Source organism: Drosophila montana, unplaced genomic scaffold (assembly GCF_035044405.1).
Source record: "Drosophila montana isolate Dmon_TW-CO22-7 unplaced genomic scaffold, ASM3504440v1 contig_203_1, whole genome shotgun sequence".
Classification (NCBI taxonomy): domain Eukaryota; kingdom Metazoa; phylum Arthropoda; class Insecta; order Diptera; family Drosophilidae; genus Drosophila; species Drosophila montana.
The window spans coordinates 763,815-775,751 of NW_026996956.1; the positions used below are offsets into that span (position 1 = coordinate 763,815).

The 11,937-nt window shown below is 42.3% G+C and overlaps 2 protein-coding genes across 4 annotated transcripts; one reads left to right on the plus strand and one right to left on the minus strand.

The window, feature by feature from the left end:
* Positions 1-33: 33 nt before the first annotated feature.
* cv-d (crossveinless d) lies at positions 34-11,936 on the minus strand. 3 transcript variants are annotated; one of them, XM_064679607.1, is made up of 16 exons: positions 11,716-11,932; positions 11,149-11,348; positions 8,867-9,094; positions 8,491-8,801; positions 7,772-8,433; positions 7,317-7,704; positions 7,005-7,224; positions 6,708-6,942; positions 5,434-5,933; positions 5,252-5,367; positions 5,056-5,182; positions 4,777-4,995; positions 1,667-1,810; positions 1,426-1,605; positions 766-1,367; positions 34-696 (listed from the first exon to the last, which is right to left on the minus strand). In XM_064679607.1, the coding sequence occupies exons 1-16, from the start codon at positions 11,744-11,746 to the stop codon at positions 438-440; spliced, it is 4,422 nt and encodes a 1,473-aa protein (XP_064535677.1). In that variant the 5' UTR covers positions 11,747-11,932; the 3' UTR covers positions 34-437. The 3 variants fall into 3 exon arrangements, with proteins under 3 accessions (XP_064535677.1, XP_064535678.1, XP_064535680.1); XM_064679608.1 differs by lacking the exons at positions 34-696; positions 766-1,367; positions 1,426-1,605; positions 1,667-1,810 and adding an exon at positions 3,903-4,679 and having other exon boundaries at positions 11,716-11,936; XM_064679610.1 differs by lacking the exons at positions 34-696; positions 766-1,367; positions 1,426-1,605; positions 1,667-1,810 and having other exon boundaries at positions 4,871-4,995; positions 5,320-5,367; positions 11,716-11,936.
* On the plus strand, positions 2,764-4,550 carry LOC135426506 (arginine kinase). Its single transcript, XM_064679612.1, has 3 exons — positions 2,764-2,907; positions 2,969-3,219; positions 3,288-4,550. Exons 1-3 carry the CDS (start codon positions 2,899-2,901, stop codon positions 4,396-4,398), a joined length of 1,371 nt encoding a protein of 456 aa, XP_064535682.1. The 5' UTR covers positions 2,764-2,898; the 3' UTR covers positions 4,399-4,550.
* Position 11,937: the final 1 nt, after the last annotated feature.

Here is an 11,937-nt window from a genome sequence, read left to right on the forward strand (position 1 = left end):
TTTCATTTAGTATTGCCGATGTCCAAAAAAGGGTTTCATGTGAAAATCATTATTGTTTTATTTTTCTTAAAGCAAATCTAATTGACCTTAACGAAAATTTATGATGTTTTGTTGTCATTTCAAATATTTACTACAATCATTTAAATAAACGCAAGCTATGTTGAGCAAAACAAAAAATTTGAAAATATCTAAATGGGGATCCCAATAAGTATGCTATAATTTGTCGAAGCTCTGAAGCCGATATGCGTCAGTGTGAATTATAATAGAAGCCCAGATCTAATTATTATTAAGTTTTAATTAAGTTACATTTGTTTTTTATCCTTTTTGGTTTTATTTTTAAAGAACCAGCTGCGCTGAACCAGCTTAGTTTTCGTGTGCTCTTCTAGGAGGCCCTTCTGTAGCGTTATTTTTACATAAGTTATACTTTATGATCATCCCTATGTAAGAAGTACTTCAGATACATTCCGCACAGGTGTCGGCGTTGATGTTGATGTCGGTGTCGGTGTCCCTCTCGTATCCAGATCGCACAGTGTGTAATTTTGCATGCGATTTAGTGGCTTGCTGCAGAGACCGCACATTTGATGCTTGTAGACGCCAAAAATCTCAAAATTCAAGATGTTGTACAGGTCGAACTGAATGGTGGCGCTTAACTTGGTGCACTCGACGATCAGAAGGTTTTGTTCGTTGAGTTCCACGCTGCAGCAAAAGCAAGATCACATTATTTAAAAACCCTTAATTGCGAGAGCCAGGTGCTGGTTAACCTACCGGAATGCGTAGTCGCTGTCATCGATTGGCCATTGATATGGCTTCAGGCGCACATCATGTGCTGTTTGTGCCTGATTTACATAAATGAAGACAGGTGCCTCATCCAACTGACTGCTATTCCCGGCACGAGAACGTAAATTGAAATAGTTGGGGCCAATGTGTACACGCAGGCCGTAATTGCTGGCCAGGCTCTGGGCGTCCGGTGAGGTTGTTAGGAAAACGGCCATTTTCGGCTGTGGGGAACAATCGGCCACCAGCAGAGTAAGGCAATCCGGCTGTGCAGTAATCTCGGCCAAATTGATGAGATAATCATCGAATGAATTGATCATACCATTGATTACTGAGCAGGAACGCTTCAAGCCCGAATCATAGGTCAACTCGTGCGATGCATCAAATTTAGAGTCGAGCCTGTAGAGGAACGGTATGTGATAGATGCGCCAATGGACTCCATTCACCTCCACAGTTAACCAAAAATGATCGTGCGGCGTGTGAATCGTTATATTAATCTGTTGACTCATATGCAGGCTATCCACCTTGTGGGCCGACAGGGCGGATACCAGATGATCCAGACGCGTGGACCACAGCTCAAACCAGGCGGGCATCTAAAAAACAATGATTAATCCGATATTCGATTTGCTTGATTCCTGATTCAATTATTACATTATTAAATTTAAGGTCCATGTCATATTGTGTGATGGAAGTGAAATTTTCAAAGTTGCTGCGCTTGCAATACTTCGATGTGGGTATGGGCGAAAACTTGAGCACCTCCTTGGGACAGAAATCGGTGTCCGTCAGCGAGATTTTGTCTGAGCGTAAAAAGGCGCGTGCATGCTCCGACGGCTGCATTAGAATGGAACACACATCAGTTGCCACAAATGTTTGCAACATAGTTAATACTTACGCCTGCGCGTGCCGCAAACTGCACCTTGGAGCCGGTTTCAGGGCATTCGCCATTGTCGGCGGCCAATCCAAAGACCACATACCCATTGAGTGTGTGCGGGCGTTTGGTGAAGACAAGAGGTTCATAGGTCAACTGGGAGCAGGCCTGCAAGAGAGACAGTAGCACACAAAGTAAGCTAAGAAGTCAACAACGGTTTCAAGTGGCTGCCACTGACACGCACCAAGTGGCACTCATTAAAACTGCACCCTGTATAAGACACTTCAAGCAAGCACACTGCTGGTCATATCAAAAGAATCAGCATGTTGCAAAGATTTGGCATAGATCAGAAGCCATAGACAATTCTTTCAGAACCAATACATTTTCTAATATCAAAAATGTTTTGCTAACTTTCTGCAATCAGCTTAAATTTTTTTAAGATTGGAATAATGATATTATATCTGAAAAAAAATAAATATTTTAGTCAATCTTACAACTAAAAGTATTTGTAATGATTGAAGAAAATATTTTAAAAGGTAATTGAACAACAAATATATGATTATCACAAAATAATAATATAATGATAATGATATAATTTATGTTAGCCAGCATATTTTTATAACTAACATATTTATATTCTTGTAAGCGTCAAACGAGTAGTTATATTTTTGTGTTAAAAATATGGTTGGAGAGACTTGTTTTTGGGTGGTTTTTGTTATGTGAGTCGGAGGGTGGCTCCGATTACCATGACGAAGCGTGAAGCATGCCACAACCACAACAACTGCGGCAACCATTAGCCTACACATATCCTGGTTGTCTGTCGTCGGCTCTGCTACGCTGCTCTCCAACCAGCCCGTCCGTCTGTTTGTCCAGCCGGTCGCGCCACTTTATTATGCAACAACGACAGCAACAACACGACATTGTCAGTTGGCACACGAGCCACAATTGCTGTCCCACATTCGTATTACTGAGCAGAGGGTGCCAGGCGTTAAACGTCGCCAGTTTGATCAATATGTTCCGGGCAGGTTTCAGCTTTAGAAAGCAGTCAGCTACAATACGTTTCAGACGCATTTCTCACATCATAAATTCAGCAGAAAATTAATTTTTTTTTATTAAGAAAGTGTGGAAAAATCCAAAGGCTCTAAAGTCCGTCAGGCGTGTTGGTTTTGGCCGCTTTGGTTTGGAGCATTCAATTAGTTTTTTGTTTCCTTTTTAAATTTTGGTTTTTTTTACCTTGGTTCAGCAGATTCTGAAAGATGACTTCGGTAAGAGTGAAAGAGATAATATAGATTGCCTGGGTAGACTCAATCAATAATCTCTTTGCAGATTGAATCAAAGCGCGTGCAATATCGCAAGTACCTGGAACGGGCGGGAGTTATTGATGCTCTAAGCAAGGCGCTGATCAAGCTCTACGAGGAGCAGAACAAGCCCGAAGATGCCATTCGATTTGTGCGTAAATTTATGTGCGAGAGCTGCCCGGACGATGCCCAATACGACTTGATGAAGAATGATTTGGAGGAGGCCAAAACGACAATAGCTCGCCTGGAGCAGGAATTGGAACGTCTGCGTGGACAAATGTAAGTGGAGCGTACTAATATGACCTGATGTAATCTAAAATTCACTTGGATTTTCTTTCGTTATGCAGCAAGAAATCACCTGAGGAATACCAGGAGCTTACCATGGCTGGCTACAAATCTCTTATCGACGACGAAGAGAACGTCAGCTCGCTTTTGCGTAAATATCTGACGCCTGAACTATTAGAGGAGTACATGCTGGTGACTACGTCGTCACCAGTGGATGCATATCTGTATGATTGTGCCGTTTCTGGCTTTGAGCATCACGACTCGGCTATGGGCATCTATGCGGCGGACGCCGAGAGCTACGATGTGTTTACCAAGCTATTTGAACCGATTATCAGGGAGTATCATGGCCAGGAGGAGAACGAAAGCGATGTCCTGCAGAAGGACATCGACTGGGGAAATGTGGATGAGATCGAGAATCTGGATGCGGAACGCAAATATATACTATCTGCACGTATTCGCATTGCCCGCAACATTGAGGGCTTGCCGTTCTTCCCCAAGCTAACGGAGAAGCAACTGATCGAGGTGGAGGAGAAGGTGCGTACCGCAACGGAGACCATGGATGGCGAACTGATAGGCACCTACTTGACGCTGGCTGATATTGACTCAGAAACGCAACAGGAGATGGTCAAGAGACATATACTGTTCCAGCGAGGCGATCCATATCTGCAGACCGCTGGCTGTTACCGCTTTTGGCCCACCGGACGCGGTGTATACCATAATCCTGCCGAGACGTTTTTGATTTGGGTCAACGAAGAAGATCACTTGCGTATCATATCAATGGCACAGTGCGGTGACCTGGGCGATGTATATCAACGCCTCGTCACTGGATTGCAGGAGCTGGAGAAAAATCTAACCTTTGCGCGCCATCCGAGCTATGGCAATCTGAGCGCCTGTCCCACTAACTTGGGCACCACACTGCGCGCCTCCGTGCACATTCGTCTGCCTCTCTTAAGCAAGGATGAGGAAAGATTAAAGGCAATGTCAGAGGAACTGTTCTTGCAGATACGTGGCACTGGCGGCGAGCACACCGCCATCGAGGATGGCGTCATGGACATCTCGAACAAGCGTCGTTTGGGTTTCACCGAGTTCGAGCTGGTCAAGTCCCTTCAAGACGGCATTGTGGCGCTCATCAATGCCGAGGAGGAGCTTGAGATAGCCGGTCAGGAGGGTTAGTCTCGCCCAGCGATAGCAACAAAACACAACGTAGACAGAATATGGGGCTGGATGTTCGGTTTTACTCTAAACAAATTGGCTTGTCTATCATATTGTTCAAAACAAGGTACATTAATATTCGGTTTAATAAATTTGAGCCCCCTGGAAAAAAAGTTGCTTATATCACGAATGAAACCATCAAAGAAATGGTCGGTGGATCGGTTCACACCAACTTCCTGGTTTATGTTCGGCAAGTGAACCTGCCCCTTTTACTTGATGTGTTGTCGCGCGCTATATTTGATCTGATTTTTTAAACTATCAAATTAAAAACTTATATGGCATTTCGGGATAGAAACGGATATAGGTGCAAAGCCGTAGTCTATCATGTCTATCACTTACTTTCCAATCCTCCTCGTCGTCCTTTGAGTTGCGCTGCACCTTGCCGGTGACCTTAAACCAACTGGATTTGGTTGAGGTTTGAATATCTAGGATGACGTTCCATTTGTGAAGGGAGTCCACAATTTGTGTCTCATCAGTGTGCTCCAGTGTGAATTGAATTTGCTTGCCTTTCAGCTCCGATGTCTTGAGCACATCCTCAACGCAGATGTTGCCATCAATCTGTAGTTGATTGAGTGGGGGTTACCTAACGCCCAAATTTGGTAAACTCCAAACACTCACCCTGGTGGCATTTTCATTGTACATTAACAGGGTAAAGTTGCGATTATGTCCCAAGTGTATGGAACTCAGCTGAGTAAAGCCAAACGTGTACATCATCAGACTGACGATCATGTTGCGGGAGAAGCCACTGTAATGACAGGGGAGAGGGCAATTGATCAGTTTTAACTTCCACTTTATTTTTTGTGGGGTGCTCTACTTCTCTATGAACTCGGACTTGAGCACCATGCCCCGGAATTTGATTAGCTCATTAAGATTTACATTGACCTTCAGTTTGACTCCCAAGTCTGGCAGGGCATAGCTTAACGGCTGGAACTGCAGAAGTGGATTATAATACCAAATGTACATGAAATGATTAATGATAATTATTGCAGTGCTTACCACTTCATTAACACGCTCTGGATACATAATCTCCTCGAATGGTGCGGCGGCTGTTTTGGTCATCAGGCCGCGAGTTGTGGTCACGGCCCGGGACTTAAAGGACAGCCCACTGGTCAGGTTCTGGGGACGCGTAAAGCTATAGCGGGCACACCTGCCACTCTCGTTTAAGGTCAGCTCACTGCTGAATGGTATGTAGATGAGGAAGCCCTGCTCTCGATTGATTTCATGATCGAGATTAAGGAACGGATTGTAGCTGCGGCTGCGCACCGAAGCATACGACGAGTAGCGTGCATCGATTTCCAGCGTGTGCTTCGTACCGGGCGGTGTACGGTGCTCCGTAATATTGCCACGCAGCGATGTGAGCACCGTTGTCTGCAGCAGCACATCGGAGGATGTGCCCAAGACAGTGGGCACTGAGTACTTGTTCATAAATGGCCAACGCACTGTCTGCATGTTAATGTGACTATCGGTGCGGATCAGCAGTTGCAGGCGATCCAAGACTAATCGGATAAAGTGAATAGAGATAAATATATCGATCGAGAGAGCGAGAGAGAGAGTGAAAGTTTTGTATACGGTAGCTGGTTTTACCCGACTTTTCATGGGTTAAATATTTATTGTCAATATCCACTCCCTTGTGAAAGGTGAAAAACATACTGACTGAACGGGTTTTCAAACCGGACAGAAACTTTACAGTCGTCGTATTTCATGTTCCGCGCAGTAAAGTGGATTTTCTGTAAATTGATGGGTTTTGGGGGTGGATTTTGCAAAGATTTTAATACTCGTTTACAAAGCGAAGAATTTGTTAATCTCGTAAATAATCCGTCTACCTGTCCACCCAAACATTTATTTGTCCATAAGTTTCTCTGGCCGTCCGGCTGTCCGCCTCTTGCCCACCTGTCCATTCACCCGTCTGTCCGTGAGTATACAACCAATTTTTTTCAGCATTTGAAACTTATAATATAAATTATGTAAGCTTGCGTCAGATAAAATTTTAAGATTATGCGACTACGCCCACTGAGGCAAATATGAAATTTTGAAAGAAGTCTACGGATATTTTCTAATATTTTGGCTACGCTTACTAGAAACGTGATAAATTGCTAAAATCCATATCTGTGTATTACACAGTCGTTTGCACCCTATCGGTAATTGGGTAAACAAAAGAATGTTTCTTGCATCAATTTCCACTCGTTTTTCAGCTGTGTGATATTTCGTGGACATAGAATGGAAAACTGATTCTCTCCATAAATATTTTTAGGCTAACTAAGCATACTTACTGTTATCGTAGGTCAGTTGCTGGAACATGCGCTGATTTAGATAGTAGGAGAGCACAGTTTTGCCTTCCATTTGCAATATGAACTCGATATGCAGATTCTTTGAATTGACAATGGGAGCTTTTAGCATGGCCAGCAATGTTTTAATGCTCTTGTAGGTAAACGGGTCGGAGTTGTTGGATTTGGACTGCACCGTCTGCCAAATGGCATCGGGTAGGCCACGCGCCTTAATGTACAGCTGAAAGGAAGTAATTGAGCATTAAAAAGCAGACCTTGGATAAGTCTAAGAGTGTAACACACCGCCAGCTGACCCGTAAATTTTCCCAGTGCCTCAGTGTCAAACTTGAAATATACCACGACGGGCATATCCGACTTAGGATCGCCGACAAGGAACGTTTGGAGCATGGCTCCAATGCCGAACTTGGAGTCTCGGTAATCAAATATGTAATTGCCTGTTACCCAATAGCGGGGCTCCGGTTTCTGGGGTAGATGACGATGCATGTAGGAAAGCAGGCGACGACTGAGAGAGAGAGAGAGAGAGAGAGAGTGAAAACTGGAGGAGTTAGAAACAGAGCAAAAGGGTTCGAGATGAATACAGATCCTTGCACTTACAGATGCTGATAGCACGGATATGTTGTCTCTGAAATGCTCGTGACTGTTGTGCGATAATAGTTGATCAGATGTGGATCGGTCTCGCTTTGTATAATGCGATGAATGCTGATCAGTCGCGCAGCCGTTGGATTTGAAATCAGGAGCAGGGTGACAGCAGCGACCCGCAGCTCCAAGCTGGCGTTGCGTGACTCAAAAATAGGCCAGTAGATCTCGTAGATGCGTTCAGCACGCTTGTCGGCCAAAGCGAGTGTGGTCCAGGCAGCCATAAACCTAAGATCCTCGTTGCCATCCTCCAACACAATGGGCTCCAGATAGTTGGCCACATTGCCTAGCTGCAAATTGCTAAGGCCCTGTAGAAACAGCATCTTCTGTTCATAGTCACGATCATCTGCGGTTGGATAATAGTTGTTTGATAGCTTAAATTTCTTATAGGATAGGTCGGAAGCACTACTTACTTAAGTACATATTGAAATACTTTTGCACATATTCCTCAAACTGATCCTTGTCAATGCCACGCGCCACATAGACGTTATAGACGAGTGTGGCAAAGCTTAAAATTGCCGCCTGCCGCACATCGGGACGATCGGGTCCGATACTGAGAAAGTCTTCGCACTCCTTCACCAGCTCCGCTGACAGTTCAAATATGTGAAAGGGCATTGGAATTAGCAGCTGCACCGCAATGGGTGACTTAATGGATTTCTCAATGACCAGATGGCGAGTTAAAAATACTGAGGCTTTCGTCCCGATGCGCGGTATAATCTCGTGAAAGATATTTCGTATTGTCTCCTGCCGATACGAAGTGCCAATGTCCACTTCCGTATAGAGTTTCTTTAGCGATTCAAAATCCATTTCACTGAGCAGCTTGATCACATCGGATAGTGTGGAGTCGTAGGGCTCATTGAATTTAAAATCTGTACTCTCCAGTGCCTCGGCTAGGTTGTCCAGCAAGCCAGCTGCGGCCGAGATCAGAGTCTCCTGCTGCTGTGGATTGCGTCCGCCGGTCGGATCGTTGATTTCCAGCGGTTGCAGTTGCAAACTTGATATTTCTGTAGCCATTGATGTCTCAATATCAATGGGATTGTCGATGGGTGTTTCATTTTGAAAGTTTAGCAAAAGCCTGTAAATTAATAAAAGCTTAGCAATTGTCATATACCAAGATTAAAGCTCAACTTACTCCGAGTTGATGTATTGCGCCTCGCCCGTCGACTCGAAGGTATGGATCAGCGTAGTGCCCTTGGCATGCGCCATGCTCAGGAAGTAGCCCGTCCCATTGTGTGGCAATATGCCGTAGATGGCCTCATTGCCAATGATCACGCTCTTCTGATGATCAAATTCACAAGTGTTTGGGGGCACATTGCTGCGCGTAACATGGATAGCTTCCGAATAGGGCACACAGGTCTTGAGCTCCGGCGTTTTCCGTATGGATATGTAGTTTGTCTTGTTGGAGACAAAATATTCGGTCTGGCACTGGCCGTGTATGCCCGTCTGAAACATAGAGATGCAGCTTAAAATGAAAATCATTGGTATATTGTGATAGTGAGATCTCTAACCTCGTCCACCACAAAGGCGCCACTGGACTTGATTTGAAACTGCAGTGTGCTGGCAATGGCGCGCTTGAAGTTCATCGACCAAATGGGATCGCCCTCCTTGAACACCACATGGGATATGGTGCCCTCTCTGGTCAGTATGATCTTGAAGGGCTTATATGGCGGATACATTTCCTTGTTCTGAAGAAACTTTTCGCCCGAATTGTTGAGCGTTACATCGTCTATGACCAGCTGGATTGTGGTTGCGCAAATGAAAGCGAAGGCGAACAATTAGTTATAATGTATATTTGTAAATATGTATGCATAGGTCGGGAAATCCCGAGCCACTGTAATCTCCAGCCCATACACGCTTGCACACTGCGGGCAATCAGCTGTCTTTACTGATAGAATACGCTGCGTTTATCTTAATACAAACAATTCGATATATTTGGCATGCCGAAGATTAAATACCCTTGTTGACAAACGGCATCATACTACATACATACATTAAAACAAACGCTTTGTTTAGGACCGATCTTGCTCTTATATAGAGAGGAAAGTAAAACTCGTAAATGCACAGCACTATGTTAAGTCATATGGCAGCTATATGATATACTGGTCCCATCCGACCGACAGATGAACTGTCCACAACAAAGAATCCACTATGGGAATTGTTTGCATAGAAACACACATATGTAGTTATATCGCCTCAGCTGTTGATACTGATCAAGAATACATGTAGGTTACAAATTTCGTGACTTTATTATAACAGCCTCAAGAAGGGTATCAATAATTAGTCAGCCTTAGCGCGGAAATAGCGGGAAGACTGAGCGATATTACATATGGCAGACACATGTCTATGTCTGTTGATAAGCATAGCGCCGCTTAAGATCCCCACTTCCACAGTCAAAACAATCTAAGCTGATTACTCCGCATGCATATGAATGTACATACATATAGTATATACAATATTCGTATGTGTATGTATTGTGTCTATATGCGTGTATGTGTATGTGTAGCATCATTTTATCTGTCTCGCGCTGGGCCTCAATGAAAGAAGTTCACAGCCGAGTTCAGTTCATTGTGCACTGGGACTGTGTGAAAGGTTAAATTGTTTTTAATTCATCTGCGAATTCTTTTGCACAGTGTCTGCAAAAGCATGAGCCTGGGGGCAGCATTTGCACTTCTGGGAATCAACTGGGCGCTGAGAACTCGCACTGCTCAAGCTGATTGGATTGTGCAAATTGATCATGAAATCAATCAAAATTTTTTGCTTTTTTGATTTTTTATTTAATTGACTACAAATATGTGCATAAAAGTGTGCTATGAGAGTAAATATATACATATGTTATATATAGTATTAACAGATACTATACATATGTATTATATATACAGAAATATGAACCTATTCACAATCTTGTTACATATACGATGTAAACAAAATGAATATGTGCGTGTTTCACGAAACTGATTAATTCTGGTTTATAATACTTAAAAGGGCGACACAGTTCACTAACATTTGCTGTGATTCGTAGATCTCTAAACATACATACATATGCACAATTTACTTTCGTATTTCTCTGACTTTTGTAGATCTGAGCTTGATAGACATATGTACATACATGTATGTATGTACGGGAAAAATAGTATGTATTTCACTAAAGATATTAAATATGAAAATATAAAAGTATCAATGCATATTATATAATTTATGCATACTACTAACTATTTTTATGGAATATTAACCTAATAATAAAAACATTTAATTTAAAAAAATATACCGAAAAGCTGACATTAAAAAAAGGATCTGTGATGGCAAACTTTAACTTTTAAAGTATGTTAGTAATTTAATTATGAAAAGGGCTGCAAGCCCAGGATGAAAGATGATCGGTTTTCCATATCTATATATATTCAAATTTTAATGAAGCAATTCAATTTTTGCAATTGCCCGTTCTACTAAAAATATTGTATGTTGTATACATATATTTTCATAGAGAAGTAGATATCTACCCAAAATTAGCATCTATCAAATATGGTTAGATAAATCCAATGGTTGTGGCCCAAATTATTTATACTTTGGCGCTGAGCCTCCCTTAAAAGTTATTTATTTTGAAGCAATCCGTCTTTCGGTTCGGTTCAGCTGTTTTTTTGAGGAAATCATTTGGTTTAATGTTCGATTCATATTAACAAAAAATTGTTATCCGTTATAGAACCGGTTCTGCTTAAAACCGGTTTGCAGCCTTGATTACAATTATGAACTTGTACGACTTTCAAGTATTATAGCCACCATTATCCACCAGACTTACCGCTGCGGCCATGATCAGTTCGCTCTGTCGCTGGAGCGTTAATTTTCCACGGACAATCCAACCGGTTGTTGGCGGTGCCGGACGACCCTCGTCCTGGGGCTTGGAGCCAACAAGAACATTGCCTACATACTCGTAGAGCATTTGCTTATTGATTCCAATTATGTTAAATGCATGGCCGACATCGATTACCAAAAATAGAACTGAAAATTAAAAATGATGTTCAGCATGTGCATTCAACAAGAAATTGTTGTGTGTGGCAATAAACTTGAGGACAGCCCGTGCCGGGGGCAACAGCATCCAATACACTTTATCAATTGAATTGAATTTTGTCTATATACTGCACATATGTATATAAATGTATGTACGTATGTAGATTATTCATGTGGTCATCACAGAGCAAAAAACTGTTTAATCAATATTATTATTAAATATACATAATGCTAGTGGGTTTTTTTGTGTGTTTTGTTTTAAATGTTATTCAATGAAACATTACGTCATGTTCCTGAATAAACATTTAATATGGTTCCTGGGGCTTATCAAATATATTATTCTCTACTTTCTACGTACACAGACACACGGAACACTTCAGTCGCTGCATGATTTGCTTTATAATTATTTGTGAATATGCCGATTTAATAAAGATGTACACGACAAAGTCTAATTGTGGTATATATACGTATATAAAATTTATATGTATTTGGAAATATTTCAAAGAAACCGCCGAAAATTTTTTGTTTAACACCAACGTATCGCAGAACGCCTTTTAAATTCCACGTCTGCTCAGCTCGC